The sequence below is a fragment of the Trichomycterus rosablanca genome, chromosome 23, assembly GCF_030014385.1.
Source record: "Trichomycterus rosablanca isolate fTriRos1 chromosome 23, fTriRos1.hap1, whole genome shotgun sequence".
In the NCBI taxonomy this organism is placed as follows: domain Eukaryota; kingdom Metazoa; phylum Chordata; class Actinopteri; order Siluriformes; family Trichomycteridae; genus Trichomycterus; species Trichomycterus rosablanca.
Genome location: NC_086010.1, coordinates 16,209,364 through 16,231,990, shown reverse-complemented (window position 1 = coordinate 16,231,990; position 22,627 = coordinate 16,209,364). Strand labels below are relative to the sequence as shown.

General features: G+C 41.4%; 2 protein-coding genes and 1 non-coding gene across 7 annotated transcripts in view; all 3 read left to right on the top strand.

The window, feature by feature from the left end:
- tnikb (TRAF2 and NCK interacting kinase b) overlaps positions 1 to 5,586 on the top strand; it is a 70,581-nt gene extending 64,995 nt beyond the window's left edge. For all 5 annotated transcript variants that reach the window (XM_062985932.1, XM_062985929.1, XM_062985931.1 and 2 more), the window contains 2 exons: positions 3,542 to 3,681; positions 4,670 to 5,586. In XM_062985932.1, coding sequence (XP_062842002.1) covers positions 3,542 to 3,681; positions 4,670 to 4,753 — 224 coding nt within the window. In that variant the 3' untranslated portion in view covers positions 4,754 to 5,586. The remainder of the gene's footprint in view (positions 1 to 3,541; positions 3,682 to 4,669) is intronic.
- A 13,485-nt stretch (positions 5,587 to 19,071) lies between these two features.
- LOC134301413 (small nucleolar RNA SNORA71) lies at positions 19,072 to 19,198 on the top strand. The gene has a single exon (XR_010007450.1). It is a non-coding gene; the product is annotated as a small nucleolar RNA SNORA71 (small nucleolar RNA).
- Positions 19,199 to 19,609: 411 nt separating this feature from the next.
- eif5a (eukaryotic translation initiation factor 5A) lies at positions 19,610 to 22,150 on the top strand. The gene is made up of 4 exons (XM_062985828.1): positions 19,610 to 19,816; positions 19,943 to 20,047; positions 20,686 to 20,817; positions 21,311 to 22,150. The coding sequence occupies exons 1-4, from the start codon at positions 19,649 to 19,651 to the stop codon at positions 21,371 to 21,373; spliced, it is 468 nt and encodes a 155-aa protein (XP_062841898.1). The 5' UTR covers positions 19,610 to 19,648; the 3' UTR covers positions 21,374 to 22,150.
- The last annotated feature ends 477 nt before the right edge of the window (positions 22,151 to 22,627 follow it).

The window sequence follows — 22,627 nt, the reverse complement described above, 5'->3', positions numbered from 1 at the left end:
TTAATTTAACTCATTGTTTATTTATTTATTATTTAATTATTTAAATGAACTCATTGTTTTTTTAATTATTATTTGATTATTTAACTAATTAATTGTTCATTATTTATTATTTCATTATTTAATTTAACTAATTAATTGTTTATTTATTTATTATTTTATTTAACTTATTAATTGTTTATTTATTTGTTATTTGATTATTTTATTTAACTCATTAATTGTTTATTTATTATTTTATTTTATTATTTTATTTAGCTCATTAATTGTTTATTTATTTATTATTTTATTATTTTATTTAACTCATTAATAGCTCATTTTTGTTCACAAACTTTAAAAATGCACTACCAGTGTCGGGCATCGTTTACACTTCAGAAATGACAGTAATAAAATAATACGTCTTTCAAGTAAACTCAGACGCTGGACCGTACTGCATATGCACACATGTGACTTTCTTTTTATTCCACATTCTGCACACTGAGGCTCTGATTTACTAAAAGTTGTCATATGCAATCTTCATAACACCTGCAAATGCATCTACGGATGGATAGTTAAGAAGTTAAACACAACAGTTCACTGTGTCCACATTCAAAGTTCTTACAATGAATATGTCATTTAAGGGTATAATGCTGAGAGCAGCCAGTGGTGATACATACTACTGTCAGCACTGCCAAAATGTTAAGATAAATCATTAATGCAGGGCATTTGGGTGACTCGGCGGTGCTATCGACTGGTTAGGTGTGTCCATGGACATGATTGGCTAATATTGGGGGAGGGGGTTGGCTAAAAGTAGAGATAGAGACCGATAATAATAAATCTAATTATTTTATACTAACTACCACTCAGCAAGATTGATGATTCTAATCATTCACAACATATGATATACACTGTTTACACCTAACACAAACGAATAAAAATAGTGACAATGCTAATCATATATTCACATCGTTCCATCTGTCGTAAATAATTATCTAAACAACATCCAATAATACAGTAAAATGAGGCTGTTTTCTAAGAGGTAGTAATTCATGTGGGATTACGCTACTCCCTTATTAAGAACACCGTGCACACACAACCTCATTTATATATTCCAAATACGTAATGAGCATCATTTATGTAATTATTCCTAATAAATCACCCACATTGTGCCCGCTATACTATACCGCACTCATTTGTATAAGCAAATTAGTTGTCCTTACCTCCTTACCCGTGATGGTAGTAAATCATGGCCTCAGTTTGGAATCAGCCCAGATCCTCACACCGGTGGCACCTCCCCAGGCACTAGTTCACCTTTCAGCCCTGGCACATGTAATTAATTTTGTTTCATATGTTCTGTCTTTTTACTCATACAGTTTGTATCTGTTTAGTTTAATGTCTTTAAGTGTGTTTAACTAACACCAGATTCAGCGCTTGGTTTCGTCTGTACGTTTAGTGCATGATTATCCTTTTTATGTACATGAAACCTGAAGTGTTCAGGCTTCATGGATCCTGGCTGATTATATACACTGATCAGCCATAACATTAAAACCACCTCCTTGTTTCTACACTCACTGTCCATTTTATAAGCTCCACTTACCATATAGGAGCACTTTGTGGTTCTACAATTACTGACTGTAGTCCATCTGTTTCTCTACATGTTTTGTTAGCCCCCTTTCATGCTGTTCTTCAATGGTCAGGACCCCCACAGAGCAGGTATTATTTAGGTGGTGGATCATTCTCAGCACTGCAGTGACACTGACATGGTGGTGGTGTGTTAGTGTGTGTTGTGCCGGTATGAGTGGAGTTTTTAAAAACCGTGTCCACTCACCGTCCACTCTATGAGACACTCCTACCTAGTTGGTCCACCTTGTAGATGTAAAGTCAGAGACGATCGCTCATCTATTGCTGCTGTTTGAGTCGGTCATCTTCTACACCTTTATCAGTGGTCACAGGACGCTGCCCACAGGGCGCTGTAGGCTGGATATTTTCGGTTGGTAGACTATTCTCAGTCCAGCAGTGACCGTGAGGTGTTTAAAAAACTTCAGCAGCATTGCTGTGTCTGATCAACTCATACCAGCACAACACACACTAACACACCACCACCATGTCAGTGTCACTGCAGTGCTGAGAATGATCCACCACCTAAATAATACCTGCTCTGTAGTGGTCCTGTGAGGGTCCTGACCATTGAAGAACAGGGTGAAAGGGGTCTAACAAAGCATTCAGAGAAACAGATGGACTACAGTCAGTAATTGTAGAACTACAAAGTGCTTCTATATGGTAAGTCGAGCTGAAACAAGGAGGTGGGTTTAATGTTATGGCTGATCAGTGTATGTACAGAATAAATAACAGTGTGTACTGTTGGTACTGTGACCTTGTACAGATATGTACAGATAAGGATTTTTACAATCAACGTCCCAATTCATTTGGTCCCCAACCTTGTTAGCACCAAGGACCGGTTTTATATAAGATATTCATTTAATTTGACAGACCAGCGGGGCCGTGAGGATTTAAAAAGAAATTATTCGTCGAGCATAACAGTACTACTCACCAACGATGGCAAATCAGTGGGAACCCTGAACTTTGGGATGATAGGAGACAATAACACCCGATTTTTCTCCCAATCTAGATGTAGATGTCCAATTACCCCATTGCATTTCACTTGTTCTTTACTGATGCTGATCTCCACTCCTGATTGAGGAGAGCGAGACTGACCCACCTACAAAAATAGAAAGCTGGAAACGGAAGCAATGTAGCGATCTCTAATTATTTATTCTGTCTGTGCGGCCCGGTAATAAATGAGCGCTCTGTGACCAGGTGGTTGGGCACCACTGGTGTGTATGACTGTTCTTTTTATGTACATTAAACCCCAACAGCATCTTTTATCACCGCTGTATAAAGTGTATCATCATCATATATCCCAAATCAATAAAAGATGCTGATTCTGGTGTTTGTTTAAACACATTCCCAACATTTAACAATGCATTTTTACTCTAATGTTCCTATGTGAGAATAATCTGTCAATATGTGTATTCAGCTGTTGATGTTTTTCATCTTCGTCTTGGAGGAATGTAAATGTTGTGTGTCGGTTATGTCATTAATTGCCAGTACTGAGGGTTTTAATTCAGAACAAAGAACTGGCCCAACACCACGATGGAAATGTGTATGCAGGAAATGATGGCAGCATTTTACATCCCTCTACTATTTGTACACCAAAATCTCATGTGATCTGCCTTGTTAAGACGTTATTACAGTGGAATTATCATTTTATTGGTGGCAACAATCGGTTTGTCTACATTGTAAATAGTTCCTAATTAGATTCGTACCCAATTTTACAGAATTTAGCCACCACAGTCATAGCAGATTCCAGAAACTGCTGCAATAATCACCTCCTGGTGGTGTCCGTCGCTTTCCCGTTCTGTTCGGTCCGGCGCGGGCCGGCCCGGCGTCTTTTAGGGGGGGGGGTATTGTCAGGAACCTGTGGTTTTATCATTATTGCAATGCGAGTGCGAGCTCTTCTGTTACGTTTCCTGTTTTGTGTTGTGTTCCCCTTTCCCCCCCCCTGCAGCCTACATCCACTCCAACCAGATCATGGGATGGGGAGAGAAAGCCATCGAGATCCGTTCCGTGGAAACAGGACACCTCGATGGAGTTTTCATGCACAAGCGAGCTCAGCGACTGAAGTTCCTGTCTGAGCGGAATGACAAGGTGGGTTACAGTAGGGCTGTTCTTAAGTGTGTCTTCCAGTAGCTAGGCTGTTTCATCCCCCGCTTACAGCCGAGCGAGCTTTAAACTGCCAAGAACTTGGAGACAGCTTCTAAATCGACATCCTAGACCTTGATTTAAGCAAGTTGCCGATCACTTTTAAAAAAAAGGAAGACCAGTGGCTTCTTTCTCATGTGTGAAGCTTGCTTGACTGTGTACAGTGTCTACCATGTTCCAGCATCTTCTAGTTAGTTTGTGGTTGCTTTCAGATTTTGGCGATAAACCACTGGTGTGGGTTTTATTTGTGGGTGCGCCCTATTTAAGTAGCCCTATTTATATTTTTGTTTTTATGCATTTGTGTTAGTGCGTCCAACTGCCCGATTGCGTCATGGTTCCTCTCCACTAATGCCGACCCCGGGTCTGATTGAGGAGAACGAAGCTACCCCACGCCCCCTCTGACACGTGGGCAGCTCGGCGTTGTGTACGGAGAGACACACCCTGACAGCACTCTTTTCCTGTCTCTGTGCAGGCACCATCAATCAGCCAGCAGAGGTCGTAATTGCATCAGCCATGAGAGAGTCCCTATCCGGCTTAATATCCCACCCCTATATGAACAACAGGCCAATCGTTGTTCATGTGGCCGCTCAGCCCAGCCAGCAGGCAGAGCTGAGACTCGATACGATGTATTCGAGATCCCAGCTCTGGTGTTCTAGCGTGTGTTTTACCGCTGTGCCACCCGAGCGGCCTAAGTAGCCCTATTTAAATGGACACGATGAAGTGTTAATCATCAACCTAGAGTAAAATATAGTATTAACGACTTTATATCTGAAATATCTGAATTCTTGGACTTATTTAACAATTCTGTCCATGTAAACCCACTCAATCTCTAAGGTCTACAGACAGCCAATGGTAGCTTGGCCTGAAGCATAAAAAATAATTAGCATTTTCCATCTGTCTCACTGATAGCTCCTCTGTCCGACTGTTTTGGCAGGTTTTCTTTGCCTCGGTGCGATCAGGAGGCAGCAGCCAAGTTTTCTTCATGACCTTGAACAGAAACTCCATGATGAACTGGTAACCCCTCCACACCCTCCCCTCCATTTCGTCTGTGGCCGTGTTCTGTTTTCAAAAGGTAACCGGGGGTGGGAGGGAAGCGGACAGAGACCCACACGCAAGGGTGTGGAACGGCTGGGCAGTCACAATAAACAGCTCGGGAGAGCCGGAGACACCTCAACGACGAGTCACGGCTTCACACTCGGTTAGCGAACGCACCCAAGACCGCCGAGAGAAGAACAACCTCACAGCCAGAATTCCTTATGAATCTTTCACGCGGGGTGCTCATGACAAATTTTTTATGACAAATACTTATCGGGATTGCTTCGGAGAAGGATGTACGTAGAGAGGGACCGACCGACGGTGGGTTCCCCTGTCTGGAAAGACTACTGAGGATTAAAAAAAAAAAACACATTGTACTTGTTTAGACACTTTTAACACGACACAGTCATTTACTGCTGTTAGTCTTTACATTTAAAATCCTCTGAAACACGACGATTCTCTGTGAAGTTGGTGTGCGCGTGTGTGCGCGTGTGCTCGGCCTCGTATGCTTTAGATTCCAAACTCTCACAGAACACATTTCACCACCACTCTGTTTTGCAATTTGCATTCTGTCTCACGATACTTGTGCAAGAGTAAATGTACCGTGTGCGTATGTGTGTCCTGTATGTAGGTCTGTTTGAACGGATGAGCGTTTCGTTTCGTTTCGTACGTCGGCTTCCCATCCACAAGACGAACAAAAGAAAATAATAGTATAAAAGACAAATCCAGTGGATGTTTTGTACGACACGTCAGAATTGCAATCGATCTGTTTGTTTGTTTTTTTTTATGTGGGAAATAAAGCTGCGTTCACATGCATACTGTAAGACTATGCTGTAGTGTTCATTGCTCTTAGCGAAGTGCAATAAAGTCCAGGGGAGAACAAAAAACAACAGATTTGACGTTTTATTGGTGGGTTTAAAAGGTGCTCAGCTATTCATAAACAAATCCTTGATTACTTTGTGCTCACGCTTTTCATTCCTGAACAAACAAAATACCAAAAATATATATAAAAAATAGTGGTTTTTGGGTCAAAGTAAGAACAAGCTTTTTCTGAACCTACCTCATTTTCCATCAGACAAACCATGAGAACATAATAATAGTTTAGACAAGTTAATATTACATCTTAGTTTTGATTTATTTGTTAAAAAACAGTCCATGATATATATATATATATACTGTATATATACACTATATTGCCAAAAGTATTTGCTCACCTGCCTTCACACGCATATGAACTTGAGTTAATAGTTAGTTTCTGAAAAACTTACCATATAGGAGCACTTTGTAGTTCTACAATTACTGACTGTAGTCCATCTGTTTCTCTACATACTTTTTAACCTGCTTTTACCCTGTTCTTCAATGGTCAGGACCCCCACAGGACCACCACAGAGCAGGTATTATTTGGGTGGGGGATCATTCTCAGCACTGCAGTGATACTTACATGGTGGTGGTGTGTTAGTGTGTGTTGTGCTGGTATGAGTGGATCAGACACAGCAGCGCTGCTGGAGTTTTTAAATACCATGTCCACTCACTGTCCACTCTATTAGACACTCCTACCTAGTTGGTCCACCTTGTAGATGTAAAGTCAGAGACATCGCTCATCTATTGCCTTACCTTCATCAGTGGTCACAGGATGCTGCCCACGGGGCGCTGTTGGCTGGATGTTTTTTGGTTGGTGGACTATTCTCAGTCCAGCAGTGACAGTGAGGTGTTTAAAAACTCCAGCAGCGCTGCTGTGTCTTATCCAGTTGTAGAACTACAAAGTGCTCCTATATGGTAAGTTTTTCAGGATTAACTCAAGTTCATATGCGTGTGAAGGCAGGCGAGCGAATACTTTTGGCAATATAGTATATATACAGTATATATATATATATATATATATATATATATATATATATATATATATATATATATACAGTGTATCACAAATGTGAGTACACCCCTCACATTTCTGCAAATATTTCATTATATCTTTTCATGGGACAACACTATAGAAATGAAACTTGGATATAACTTAGAGTAGTCAGTGTACAACTTGTATAGCAGTGTAGATTTACTGTCTTCTGAAAATAACTCAACACACAGCCATTAATGTCTAAATGGCTGGCAACATAAGTGAGTACACCCCACAGTGAACATGTCCAAATTGTGCCCAAAGTGTCAATATTTTGTGTGACCACCATTATTATCCAGCACTGCCTTAACCCTCCTGGGCATGGAATTCACCAGAGCTGCACAGGTTGCTACTGGAATCCTCTTCCACTCCTCCATGATGACATCACGGAGCTGGTGGATGTTAGACACCTTGAACTCCTCCACCTTCCACTTGAGGATGCGCCACAGGTGCTCAATTGGGTTTAGTCATCACCTTTACCTTCAGCTTCCTCAGCAAGGCAGTTGTCATCTTGGAGGTTGTGTTTGGGGTCGTTATCCTGTTGGAAAACTGCCATGAGGCCCAGTTTTCGAAGGGAGGGGATCATGCTCTGTTTCAGAATGTCACAGTACATGTTGGAATTCATGTTTCCCTCAATGAACTGCAGCTCCCCAGTGCCAGCAACACTCATGCAGCCCAAGACCATGATGCTACCACCACCATGCTTGACTGTAGGCAAGATACAGTTGTCTTGGTACTTCTCACCAGGGCGCCGCCACACATGCTGGACACCATCTGAGCCAAACAAGTTTATCTTGGTCTCGTTAGACCACAGGGCATTCCAGTAATCCATGTTCTTGGACTGCTTGTCTTCTGCAAACTGTTTGCGGGCTTTCTTGTGCGTCAGCTTCCTTCTGGGATGACGACCATGCAGACCGAGTTGATGCAGTGTGCGGCGTATGGTCTGAGCACTGACAGGCTGACCTCCCACGTCTTCAACCTCTGCAGCAATGCTGGCAGCACTCATGTGTCTATTTTTTAAAGCCAACCTCTGGATATGACGCCGAACACGTGGACTCAACTTCTTTGGTCGACCCTGGCGAAGCCTGTTCCGAGTGGAACCTGTCCTGGAAAACCGCTGTATGACCTTGGCCACCATGCTGTAGCTCAGTTTCAGGGTGTTAGCAATCTTCTTATAGCCCAGGCCATCTTTGTGGAGAGCAACAATTCTATTTCTCACATCCTCAGAGAGTTCTTTGCCATGAGGTGCCATGTTGAATATCCAGTGGCCAGTATGAGACAATTGTACCCAAAACACCAAATTTAACAGCCCTGCTCCCCATTTACACCTGGGACCTTGACACATGACACCAGGGAGGGACAACGACACATTTGGGCACAATTTGGACATGTTCACTGTGGGGTGTACTCACTTATGTTGCCAGCTATTTAGACATTAATGGCTGTGTGTTGAGTTATTTTCAGAAGACAGTAAATCTACACTGCTATACAAGCTGTACACTGACTACTCTAAGTTATATCCAAGTTTCATGTCTATAGTGTTGTCCCATGAAAAGATATAATGAAATATTTGCAGAAATGTGAGGGGTGTACTCACTTTTGTGATACACTGTATATATATATATTATTTATGCATTTTCTCCCAGTATTTATCGTAGTCAATTTGTCTTCCGCTGCTAGTGGATCCCTGATTGCAGTCAAAGTGGGTATCTTGCTGCTCACGCCTCCTCCGACCATTCTGCACAAGCGTCTCTATATCTGCTAATCTGGGTCCTTACACAGCGTTTGAAGACCCCACCCATATAGTCCGGTCATCCCGCCCTAGCAGAAACGTGTCTGCTGCAGGCATTGCCAATTATGCCCGCTAGATGGCGCCCAGCCGACCGGTGGCAACGACGAGTTTCACACCGAGGAGTTCAGAATCTCGGAATCTCGGCACTGGTGTGCCACTGACTGGGTCTGAGAGAGAAGTGGAGAGGCCCCAGCATTGCACCAAGTCCATTCCAGAGTTCATTATTATCCCATACGTGCTACACACTCTTTGGGACAGTGGTAGCCTAGTGAGTGGAGCTTTGGGCTATCAATTGAAAGGTTAAGAGTGCGAATCTCAGCTCTGCCATGCAGCCACTGTTTGGCCCTTGAGCAAGGTCCTTAACCGTCTCGGCTCTAGGGGCGCCGTACAATGGCTGACCCTGCGCTCTTACCCCGGCTTCCAAACAAGTACAGATTACTGTACACCTGTATATCCAAAAGTATATGGATACCTGATTCTGAACTTGTTGGACACCCCATTCTAAAATCAGCATTAATATGGAGTTTACTAACCCCGTTTGCAGCTATAACAGCCTCCACTCCTCTGGGAAGGTTGTTTAAAAGGTCTTGATATTGTATTTCATTCTAAAAGGTCTATGCAGGCAACTTGAGTTCTTCACAACAAAGTTGTCAAACCAAAGACATGGTTTGACATCAGGCAGGTTGGATATCGCTTCATAAACGGCCTTTGTCATAATTTCCAGTCAGCATACCAGATATCAGTCAAGGTCAGACAAGCAAGGTCAAGGAGAGGAGTGTGATAATCTGTAAAGTGTCTGTAAAGAACAATCAACACATTAACCTGTTTATGTTGTTAGGTACAGTAGGACGGTTATAAAGGCTGCCTGGAATAAAACCACTATATTTTTCAAGCCATCATGTGTGAGTTGTACATGTGTGTGTGTGAGTGAATGTCTGTCTGTGTGCATGTTTGTTTTACTCTGTTGTTGGGATTTTACATTTACAGTCACGTTCACAATCACAAAACTGTAAAGCTGTGAGGGGCTGAAACGTCTCACAAATGTTCATGTTTTATTTAATACAGTACGCGCGTATTCGTTTCCTTCACTTAAAATACAGTGACAGCGGGTTTGGTTTGTTTGTAAGTGGGTTCATGATTAACGGTTGAAAGGATTATGTAAATGACCATGTGAATGATCTTTTTATTTCTTTGTTTTTCTGTCTACACTGAATTTACACCAGGGGTGCCCAATAAGTCGATCGCGATGGACCAGTCGATCACACAGTGCACGCTGGTAGATTTAATTTGCGGTTTGTTACCAGAGCTACGCCTCAGCCCGCATAAAACACCGCTAATCTAGAAAGTTTTCATTCATCAGTAGCCAGTTTGCACCATTTTTGCATTTCTCCTGTTGTAACCTGCACTGTTTGTGAAGATAAGGGCGCAACCAAGCACAAAGAAACCAAAAACGGTTCGATTCGGGCAAGACCACTGTAGAGATGCTGTTTTATTTATACATTCATACGGTGGCTAAGTGGGGTCGCCTCACAGCAAGAAGGTCCTGGGTTCGATCCGCAGGTGGGTCGGTCCGGGTCCTTTCTGTGTGGAGTTTGCATGTTCTCCCCATGTCCGTGTGGGTTTCCTCCGGGAGCTCCGGTTTCCTCCCACAGTCCAAAGACGTGAGGTAAATTGGAGACACTAAATTGTCCAAGACTGTGTTTGAAGTGGCCTTGTGAGCTGATGAACCTTGTGTGGTGAGTGGCTACCGTTCCTGTCATGAATGTGACCAAGGTGTAGAACATGACGTCAAAATCCTAATAAACAAACAAACAAACATAACCCCACATTCATATGAAGTCAGGGGCCTCTGCTGGACAGTTGTGGAACTTGCAGGCTGAGGTAAAATATCCAAACATAAAAATGTGCCACATATTTGGCTGCCAGCATTTTTTAAATCAACCTGCTTGTGTGAAACAGCCTTTCCCACATGAAAATAATCAAGTCTAAATATCGGTCCACACTTACTGGTGTGAACACTTACAGTGTATCACAAAAGTGAGTACACCCCTCACATTTCTGCAAATATTTTATTATATCTTTTCATGGGACAACACTATAGAAATAAAACTTGGATATAACTTAGAGTAGTCAGTGTACAACTTGTATAGCAGTGTAGATTTACTGTCTTCTGAAAATAACTCAACACACAGCCATTATTGTCTAAATGGCTGGCAACATAAGTGAGTACACCCCACAGTGAACATGTCCAAATTGTGCCCAAAGTGTCAATATTTTGTGTGACCACCATTATTATCCAGCACTGCCTTAACCCTCCTGGGCATGGAATTCACCAGAGCTGCACAGGTTGCTACTGGAATCCTCTTCCACTCCTCCATGATGACATCACGGAGCTGGTGGATGTTAGACACCTTGAACTCCTCCACCTTCCACTTGAGGATGCGCCACAGGTGCTCAATTGGGTTTAGTCCATCACCTTTACCTTCAGCTTCCTCAGCAAGGCAGTTGTCATTTTGTAGGTTGTGTTTGGGGTCGTTATCCTGTTGGAAAACTGCCATGAGGCCAAGTTTTCGAAGGGAGGGGATCACGCTCTGTTTCAGAATGTCACAGTACATGTTGGAATTCATGTTTCCCTCAATGAACTGCAGCTCCCCAGTGCCAGCAACACTCATGCAGCCCAAGACCATGATGCTACCACCACCATGCTTGACTGTAGGCAAGATACAGTTGTCTTGGTACTTCTCACCAGGGCGCCGCCACACATGCTGGACACCATCTGAGCCAAACAAGTTTATCTTGGTCTCGTCAGACCACAGGGCATTCCAGTAATCCATGTTCTTGGACTGCTTGTCTTCAGCAAACTGTTTGCGGGCTTTCTTGTGCGTCAGCTTCCTTCTGGGATGACGACCATGCAGACCGAGTTGATGCAGTGTGCGGCGTATGGTCTGAGCACTGACAGGCTGACCTCCCACGTCTTCAACCTCTGCAGCAATGCTGGCAGCACTCATGTGTCTATTTTTTAAAGCCAACCTCTGGATATGACGCCGGACACGTGGACTCAACTTCTTTGGTCGACCCTGGCGAAGCCTGTTCCGAATGGAACCTGTCCTGGAAAACCGCTGTATGACCTTGGCCACCATGCTGTAGCTCAGTTTCAGGGTGTTAGCAATCTTCTTATAGCCCAGGCCATCTTTGTGGAGAGCAACAATTCTATTTCTCACATCCTCAGAGTGTTCTTTGCCATGAGGTGCCATGTTGAATATCCAGTGGCCAGTATGAGAGAATTGTACCCAAAACACCAAATTTACCAGCCCTGCTCCCCATTTACACCTGGGACCTTGACACATGACACCAGGGAGGGACAACGACACATTTGGGCACAATTTGGACATGTTCACTGTGGGGTGTACTCACTTATGTTGCCAGCTATTTAGACATTAATGGCTGTGTGTTGAGTTCTTTTCAGAAGACAGTAAATCTACACTGCTATACAAGTTGTACACTGACTACTCTAAGTTATATCCAAGTTTTATTTCTATAGTGTTGTCCCATGAAAAGCTATAATGAAATATCTGCAGAAATGTGAGGGATGTACTCACTTTTGTGATACACTGTACATTTAAATTTACATTTTCAGAATTTAGCCGACGACTTTATCCAAAGCGACTTACATTACTGTTACAGTATACAGCCTGAACAATTGAGGGTTAAGGGCCTTGCTCAAGGGCCCAACAGCAGCAACCTGGCAGTAGTGGGGCAGTGGTGGGGCTTGAACCAGCGACCCTCTGATCACTGGTCCAGTACCTTAACCACTAGGCTACAGCTTGGAAGCTTGAGAACTGGCATCAGCAGCTATTGCACAGACTACATAAACCTAGCTGTAACCATTCAGTACAAATCATCAGAATAAGGTCAGTCTGATTCTGGACGTGTGGGCACCCCTGATCTACACTGAACTGAAAAACCGGCTGTTACAGTAAGCGGGCTGATCAAACCCACAGATCTATTCGCGGAAGAAGCCAAATCGATTTAGACGTAATTTTAAAAGGTAGGATTTCCAGTCTGTGCACGGCAAAGATGCTTTTTATAGCGTTTGCTTCAGAGATGCCCGTGCTTAGTCAATCTGCACCACATTTCAATTCAAATTCTGCAGACGACACGTGAAAGCGGCACTGCTTAAAGAAAAACACACGTATAGCTAGGCCTTAATAGATGTCATGATCGGATCTGATCTTTACCCAGTGCATAGTTTCACTCCAGTTCATTCCTCTTATCTGTTTCTTTTGATGTGAATCTATTTTGATGTTTTTGTTTGAGCCCTGAGTTACAATGAAATACTATCATACCCCATTCGTGTGAACCCCGGAGTTAATATTTTGATCCAACCTATTTATTACTTTGTATAGTATATTTCTGGTATACAGTATAATCATATTCGGAAGCCACAGTATTATCACTGTTTCTTTTTCATCTCTGTATTTTGGATTAGCTCGTCGGTCTGAAAGTGCTATGAAATCTATATTAGAATGTCCGAGATGTTTAATATCAGTGATTTATAAATAAATAAAAAATCAGTTAATCTTGTTTTAATGATCCCAGTACTGTTTAATGCTTTCCTTTATGTTGCTTTTAATTTAACTGCTAAATATATATATAAATATATAGCCCAAATAAAACCATTTTTGTATGGTGAAATGTTTCTGGTCTGGTTTGGAAAAGAATGCCTGTCTTTACCTGTATCTGTAACTGAAATGTACACCTAGAAGATGGTGAAGCCCAGCAAAGGTACGATTATTAGCAATAAACCGTATCACTGGTTTTGTTTCTATTCTGGTTATTTTGTTTTCTGTATAAATTCCTGAATAATGTTGATGTCCAGAATTTGAGATAGGATTTCAGGGGTTCTAGATGACATGGACATAGTATTGAACATATTCTCTTAGTCTTTCAGAAGTACCTTCACAGTTTTTCATGTAACATAGCATTAGAACTTTGCTGTTTTTTAATAAATTGATGTATTAGATCATGTCTGTGCTGTAGTTATTTGGTTACAGTGGAAATATTATGCTGGAGTGGATTGGCATAACATTATGGCCACCTTCCTAATATTGTCTCGGTCCCTTTTTTGCTGCCAAAACAGCCCTGACCCATCGACACATGGACTCCACTAGACCCCTGAACGTGTGCTGTGGTAACTGGCACCAAGATGTCAGCAGCAGATCCTTTAACTCCTCTGAGTTGCAAGCTGGGACCTCCATGGATCGGACTTGTTTGTCCAGCACGTCCCACAGATGCTCGACTGGATTGAGATCTGGGGAATTCCGAGGCCAAATCAACACCTCAAACTCATTGTTGTGCTCCTCAAACCGTTCCTGAAGCATTGTTGTTTTGTGGCAGGGAGCATCATCCTGCTGAAAGAGGCCACAGCCATCAGGGAATACCGTTTCCATGAAAGGGTGTACACGGTCTGGAACAACGCTTAGGTAGGTGGTACGTGTCAAAGTAACATCCACATGGATGGCAGGACCCAAGGTTTCCCAGCAGAACATCGCCCAAAGCATCACACTGCCTCCGCCGGCTTGCCTTCTTCCCATAGTGCATCCTGGTCTCCCATACACTCATCTTTTATTGACAGGTTCTATAACTTTGTTCAGATAAATAAGGTGCTGCTCCACAACAGGGACTCTTCTTAGAGCTTCTAGAACTTTCTTTATTTACTGTCCTGACTGTCCACTCTTCCACTGTTTAATTTCTAGTTTTCCTTATACAGTGTTTGGTTCTGCTGAGCCTATTTTAGCATAAAGGAAAAGTAAGTGAACCCTTCGGAATTTCCTGGATTTGTGATTATTGAACACAACCTAACTAAACTAAAAGCACAACACGAGCACAAACGTTTGTGTCTTTTATTGAGCACATTAAATACGCATCCACAGTGCTTGGAGAAAAAGTAAGTGAATGCCTGTGTTAATAATTTATCCAAGAGATAATTGTATTTTAATTATTAAATGTAATTAAGGAGATGAAATTGGAAGTGTGGGTTTCCCAGGCGCTTTGCCCATTGAATAGACACACAAAGCCTGGTTAGTGACACATCTGTTCTTCTCAATGAGGATTGGTTAGTGTGAACCCATGCCTTAAAGCAAACATTTTATAGACACACATAAAGGCTACAAAACCATTCCCAAAGACACGTGTGTGTACATAAAACCATGGTTAGATATATTGTCTACAAATAGACTGGTTTCCCAAAGGGCATCCTGTCAAGATCACTCCAAGAGAACATCAGACAATTTTGAGAGGTAAGAAATAACTCATGGGTAACAGCAAAAGACCTACTTAAGACTACAAACTGTGAAAACGTGTGACCACTTTTATGGAAACCAACAATCGTGGCTCGTATTAAGTTCTCTAAACCACCTAGCTGGTCCACAATGCTTTTGGGAAAATGTTCTGTGGAAAGATGAGACAACAGTGGAACATTTTGCGATCACTGGGGGAACAATGAAGGTGTAATCAAGGGTGTAACAAAACATTTTGCATGACCTTAAAAAGGATGTGCACACAAGGCATCCCAGAAATACTGATAAACTGGAACACATATACAGGGAGGAATGTCAGCTTGACTAAAGTGGGTGTACCTGATACAGTGCTTTAAGCTTGTTAGCCAGATTCGCTTCCAAAACTTCATGGATAGAAATGTAGTTAATAATAGTTTATTAAGATAATATCTAGACACATGTAAAATATCAAATAATTTACTAATACCATGGGTTACAAGTGTAATAGAAGATTTGACGTGTTTCAACTGGGAATTAAAAAGGGGTAATGTTAGTGTGACATCTAGAGTTATGGTTTTTGGGTTAATTTTATTTACAGAGGTGTGTGACATGGCTAAGCACTGTCGTCTCACAGCAAGAAGGTCCTGGGTTCGATCCCCAGGTGGGGCGGTCCGGGTCCTTTCTGTGTGGAGTTTGCATGTTCTCCCCGTGTCCGCGTGGGTTTCCTCTGGGTGCTCCGGTTTCCTCCCACTTTCCAAAGACATGCAAGTGAGGTGAATTGGAGATACAAACAAACAATAAGGAAGTACAGTCCCATGAGCTGGTGGAGCATCATCAAACGACTAAATGAGAATGCAGGTACAGTTTCGACAATCCTTTTTTATCACTACAAATGTACGACCAAACACTCATGTGTTTTCTAGACACATGGAGACGGTGTACAAAAAGGGGCAGAGCAGAACTCTTTTAACATCAGCAGGCCCCTTCTGTGCACCTTTTATCAGTGGTGGCCAGTACTCTTTTCTTTGGAGTGATTTGCTGGGGTGAGAGTGCTAGAACAATGGACACAAACCTAATAAACAAACAGATCAAAAAGGCCAGCTCCATAGTGGGGTCTGAACAGGACTCAGTTCAGCAGCTAGCAGAGTTAAGAATGCTCACAAAGCTTAACTCGATAATCAAAAACAATTCACACCCACTTCATACCTTGAAGGTGTTTTGACAGAGCACCTTCAGTCACAGACTGATTCCTCCTAAATGCAGGACTGAACGCTACAGAAAATCTTTTCTTATAACTGCTATCAGACTGTTTAACAATTCATAATAATCCAAATAATACCTAATCATTTATAATAAATACCTACTTTTGTATGCTATGCATGCACCATTAAACCAATGTTTATATGCCTCAATAAATACAAATTTTTGTATGCTATGCATACACCATAAAAAGTGTTTACATGTATATAGTACCATACTGTACATTTTTATCCTTATTGCTTGTTTCTATACTGTAAGGGAATGTTGTATGTATACAAGAAGTTGTTGTCTGATGTGAGCTATCTATCTATCTATCTATCTATCTATCTATCTATCTATCTATCTATCTATCTATCTATCTATCTATCTATCTATCTATCTATCTATCTATCTATCTATCTATCTATCTATCTATCTATCTATCTAATCTATCTATCTATCTATCTATCTATCCATCTATCCATCCATCCATCCATCCCTCTCTCTCTCTCCCTCCCTCCCTCCCTCCCTCTCTCTCCCTCCCTCCATCCATCCATCCATCCATCCATCCATCCATCCATTCATCCATCCATCAGGCCTCAGCCTCAACACGTGGGAAGCCCTGGCCACCGAGCAATCATCCTGGAAGCATACAGTGCAGAAGGGTCTCTCCAAGTTTGAAGAGAAACTAGCTCAACAGACAAAGGTAAAACGGCAGAAGAGGAAAGCGCTAAGTGCAGCTGAGAGACCAGCATCAAGCTTCATCTGCACAAGATGTGGAAGAGACTGTCATCCCCGTATAGGCCTGACAAACCACAACCAATGCAGTGCACAACTCCATAGTCTCCCGAGACTGACGGATATCTATCTATCTATCTATCTATCTATCTATCTATCTATCTATCTATCTATCTATCTATCTATCTATCTATCTATCTATCTATCTATCTATCTATCTATCTATCTATCTATCTATCTATCTATCTATCTATCTATCTATCTATCTATCTATCTATCTATCTATCACATTATTCACACATCATTTATTCATTCTGCTTCTGTAACTGTTTCATCCTGAGCTGTAACTTGTCTCTTGAGTAGGTGTGATGCCCTGTAATGGACTGTAATGGTGCTTTGTCCGGGGGGTCTGAAGTGTACCTGTCTGTGTCAGGACAGCCTCCGGACCCAGTGAGACCCTGATTACTGTTCTTTGTGTTGAATGGGTTATATTTTCCCACTCCAGACCAGTAGGAGAAAGCGGCACAGATTTCAGTTCGATTCCTCCAAGCTTGAGCTGAATGAAAGAGAACCAGACGAAGCTCCGCCCACTACAGGGGTGCCGCAGTAAAATTGGACGCGCATGCGTGTTGACATTCCTTTTTTTCTTGGAAGTAAGTATTGCATGGTGTGTGCTTTTTCCTCTTACGCTTATAGAATGTCGTTTTATTTAGTAGAACGCAAATTAAAACTGTGATTGGTGAGTGGGAATAGAATGAGAAACAGTGTGGAAGTGCAATAAATGTGTCTGCAAAGACGATAAGTTTGTGTTTTAAGGAAACTAAGTTAGCACACTAGCTAACGTTAGCTCGTGCACGAGGCCTGCCGCGAAAACCGACTGGTCCTAACGGTTACTTCGTTAAATGAGTTACTAATATTTTGCTTAATAATGTTGCTTGGTGGGTACTTTATTTATTGTAACCCGTGTTTTTAGAACATGTTATGAGTTTTTTTGTTGGTTAGGTTGGCTCGGTGTGGCAAGTTTAGCTAACTAATTGACTCTGTGTGTGTGTGTGAACAGTAAATCGTGGTGTTTTTGAACACGCGTTTTCCAGCTGTTCTGCTTTATCTTAAAATTTACTTTATGTAAGTACAAATTTAAACTTAATAATCATTTTGCCTACCTGACATTAACCAACACTGATTTATTTCAGCTTGAAGAACTATTTACATACCCATTTAGCCGGCCTTACATGCTCATTCCAGCGGCGTGAAAGTTGAATTAAAACTACGGTGCGCGTTCAAGTCTCCATAATGTACATAATAGTTTAGCAGTCGCCGTGAAACCTGGTGTAAATCGCTTTATTATTCCGTGCGTTAGATATTTTACAACTTTCAAACCCCGTGCCCGGCCACTGGGCGTGAAGCATAGCACCATGATGCGGCAACTTATCCAGCTCATGTTGGTCTACACCCTTAGTTTTCACACTTCGTGTTAAAGTTAGGTGTGAGCAAGCTGCCCGATTTCCAAATAAATCGAGCCGATCGATTACTGGACTCTGATTCTTCATGTTTCATAATCAGAAGGATATTTGATCTATGCTCGATCAGCAGTGTGTACGCGCATGCTGTAGTTTAGATGACGTAGCTAGTACAAAGTTGGCCACGATGGTATGTATGTATGGCTGGTGTTGGAGGCACCACACCTAGATCTGCACCATTAGATCCAGCATGATCTTTTATTATTTTATTCAACACTGGATGTACGTATTGGTACAATTCAGCTTATTTAGGAACTTTATTTATAGCAACAGGGAACAGGCTGGCCTTTCCTGTCATAACTGTATATGATCAGGCCTGTTATCATGAAAGTCTGTTGTGCACATTTAGCTGATTCTAAGTGGGAGGAAGCATGGCAAAGGAGGGCTTTTATTTATAAAGATTACAAGTAAACACTAATGTTAAGTGCACCAGTGTACTTCTGGCTATTTTGCTTACACCTACCATGTTAAGTAAAGCCTATTACTGAGAATAGGGCTTGGTAAAGTCACCCAATATCTGGCTGCCATATTACCAGTTATAATGTTACTTAACAACCAGCAAGCAGTTAATCCTAGTGTTCAGGTTTAAGAATTGTGCTACAGTGTCATATTTAGTGAATAATAAATTCCCACTCACCAGGCCTATAGTGAAAATGCCCCATATGTATACAGTAAATGTCATGCAGCAGCATATAGAGCTAGACACATTGTTTGTACAGTTGACATACTTGTTTTTGAGATTTAGCCTGCCTCTTTGCCACCTTTGACTGCCTAATGGCATTGAATGACGATTTAGCTGGTAGCATAAAGCAGGATTCAGTGCTGAATATACCAGCTGTACCCTGTATCGAAAGTGACTATGGTGTCTGGTTGCCAAGTCATTGATACTACAGGAAGAGAAAGCCGAAAGTCTTTCCCGTGTTTGCAGGACATTTTTATTCCTGTTAAACCCTGAATCTTTCACACAATTATTAGAGAATCTTTGTGTGGTTTGTGTAACATATGTGACGGCAATATTGTATCATAGTGGTGGAAATGGTGGTGCAGGTCACAGTGACTTGCTGTGGAGGCTTGTGGATCTGGTTTTTATCCTTGCTGCTAATCACTGTGTAGTTTTTCTATGTTTTGTGTTCTTGTGGGTTTCCTCATTAGTCTTATAACATGCAACTGGTAAATTAGAACCGTGTGTATGAGTGGGCTGTTTGGGTGGTGGTAGTGTTTTACTGCCCTGCCCAGTGTGTGTATATTCCTCATGACTAGTGTTTTTGGGCGGGTATTAGAACTACCATGACCCTGATCAGAAAAAGGTTTTGCAGTGGATAAATTATAATCATTTAAACTATTACCCATCCCTAGATATAAGATGTATTAAACACTTTGCATTTCTCTTTGTAGTGCCCCTTGATTAGACCCCACCATGGCAGATCCAGATCTTGATTTCACTAGTGGAGATGCTGGGGCCTCTGTGACCTACCCACAGCAGTGCAGCGCCCTGCGCAAAAACGGCTTTGTGCTCCTGAAGGGTCGTCCTTGCAAAATCGTTGAGATGTCCACTTCCAAGACTGGCAAGCACGGTCATGCTAAAGTAAGTATTCCATTTATATTAAACCTAGTATTTAAGTATAGCACAGAGATGATTGGACAGAGTAAAATGCAACCAGTTGATACATAGTATTTAACCCTAAACCCTTGTAAATTGTCTCTTGTTTAGGTACACTTGGTTGGTATTGACATTTTCACCAATAAGAAGTTTGAGGATATCTGCCCCTCTACCCACAATATGGATGTGCCCAACATAAAGAGAATCGACTATCAGGTAAGCAGTGTGATGTGCTAGGTTAAATGTACTGTTTGCTAACTTGCTAATTGAGATATAATACATGTTATACTTGATGTACTTAGTAAAGGCATGATGGCTTTACACAGTAACCATTGGCTAGTGCAGGATGTTTTTAGATATAGACTGAGCTTTAATTTTGTAAGGTTGGATAAAAATGAGCAGCTTGGCACAATAAATTGTTAACTTGCACATAAAATGAGATGTTAGTAAAAAATATTTTTTTTCTGTACATATTGGGGATCACCACAGTGGATCTGGCTTATACCAAACAGTTTTAATGCCAAAATGCCCATCCTGAAACAACTTTCAAATGTTTATCCAGGCCTGAAACTGGCACTTGGAGCACTGACAAGTGTACCTTCCAATGCCTAGACAGCTTTGGCCATTCTCCCCTTTAACTTAGTCATTAGCCAACAATGTCTGTGCAGATGTCAGACTTGTTAACACTGCATTTAAAAGGAAAGTCTGGGGCAAACAATTGTCACCAAGAATAGTGAAATTAACGCTAACATTTGTACAGCAAATTTAACATTACCCTCTTTTTTTTATTAATTATTTTTTGTATGTTTCTATATCGATTGAAGTTGACATGCTCTTGTTGTCTCTGCTCTCAGCTGGTGGACATCAACGAAGGGTATCTATCCCTCATGATGGACAACGGCGATGTCCGTGAGGACCTTCGTGTTCCAGAGGGTGACCTGGGCAAGGAAATTGAAACCAAACACGGCGCTGGTGAAGATATGATGGTAAGTACATCTACGTACATGCTGAGCCTTGGTACTTCAGGTTTTATGTGCTAAATTAAATGTGCTTCAATCTACAGCACCAGGGAAAATAATTAACTTTTTAACATATTTAAATCTAAAACATCTTTTATAATTCGTTTTAAATGACACAAAGTGAAGAAGCAACTTGAGTATCGCCGTATAACTGACCCCAGTGTGTCGGTACGCCGCTAAAACTAATCAATCAACTAACTATGTGCTGAATTCCATGTGCCAAATCAGTCGTTTTATTAAAGTACCAAGTCATGGTGAAATTGCTAACCGGACCACAATGGTGGACCAGATCTAAAATTGTCATGAATAGAAAACTAAGGCTGTGACGTCTTTGAACGAGTACTAATACTTTTATTAATACAGGTAACAAGTCGAGATTTCTGGTAGCGTTTTATTCCATTTTAAATCTTTGTGCTTTTCATGTAGTTTTGATGTGTGTTTTTCTTGCCCTGTTCTTTAGATTACTGTGCTCTCAGCGATGGGTGAAGAGTCTGCAGTGGGCATTAAGGCCTTTACCAAATAGGAAGAAAGACTGGGCTGCTCAGGCTGCAACATGCACCACCGTAAATCTTCTGCATTTTTTTTTTTTTTTTCTTTCTTTATCACCACCAAAGCAATGGCCTTCACAAGCAACCTCAATTTTTTTGTTAAAGTACTCCCCATTTTTCTCCACTCAATTCTCTGCTGGACGTATTAGGTTGTTTTGGTATTCTCTCAGATCATGCTGTTTTATTCTTTTAGGTTTTTTTTTTTTTTTTTCATTCCACTAGATTTTGTCTTTAAAATGCCACTTACATTCCTGAATGTTAAACATAACGGGATCCACTTATGTATTTGTTTTATATTCATATAGTACACAAAATGAGCAGAATTGATGCATTTTTGAAGGAATATGCATATGCGTTTTAAAGATGGGGAGGAAAAGGCCCTTACTGACACTCGCCTGACTTAATTTTCCACCTTGTACGGGTGCCATACCCTTTTGCCTGACATGGGTTGTTCTGTATTTCGCACTCAAGTCGTCTCTCGTTTCAATGCCTTTACCCAAAGTGAGATGTGTACTGGTAGTTAGCACTTTGTAGTACTTGCTGTACTTTTGAGTACTACCGGAAACATTTCAGTTTTTTTTATTAAGTAAAATCACTAAAACGGAAACTTCGGGGGAATTTCTAAATGACAGTTTTCCATTGTAAAGTGGAAAGAAGAATGTGATGGCCATGTGCGATTACCTCTGTAACACAATAACAGCCAGTCTGGTTTTGGCTGTCATTGACAACCTTAAATAAAGTGTTGAAGCCTGTATTTGTCTCCAGTAGAGAGTATTTATTTAATAGAATAAATGTCTCAAATGCTTGTGTTAAACATGCACCATGCAAAGTTAAAGCGCAATCTCTAAGGGACCAGTTTTTTATGCACAGTCCCTACTAACACAGTTTTTAATTAGCATCCTGTCCACATTGAACCACTGACTGAAGGAGGCTGGATTTTAGATGGTCTTTAAATTTTACATTTGTTTTACATACACTACACACAAATACTAAAATATTTCTTTACTTGTGTCTGAGGTGGTACTTTTGAGGGCATGTGAGGGTAAAGAAGGCGTACCATTAATAGAATCACCACAGTGATGAGCAAGAGTTATAGATGCATCATAACTTTTTATCTTTATCTTGGTTTACATCCCACATGGGTCATCAAAATGCATCTTGGTCAAAATCATAGCTAACCTTAAGAAAAATATTGCAGTTGCATCATATTAAAAATTGGGACAAGACTA

Excerpts from the sequence above, each read along its gene's own strand:
- eif5a (XM_062985828.1), top strand. The coding sequence starts at position 19,649 with ATGGCAGATCCAGATCTTGATTTCACTAGTGGAGATGCTGGGGCCTCT. Across the intron at positions 19,817-19,942 it reads GCAAGCACGGTCATGCTAAA|GTACACTTGGTTGGTATTGA; the intron begins GTAAGTATTCCA and ends TCTCTTGTTTAG. Across the intron at positions 20,048-20,685 it reads TAAAGAGAATCGACTATCAG|CTGGTGGACATCAACGAAGG; the intron begins GTAAGCAGTGTG and ends CTCTGCTCTCAG.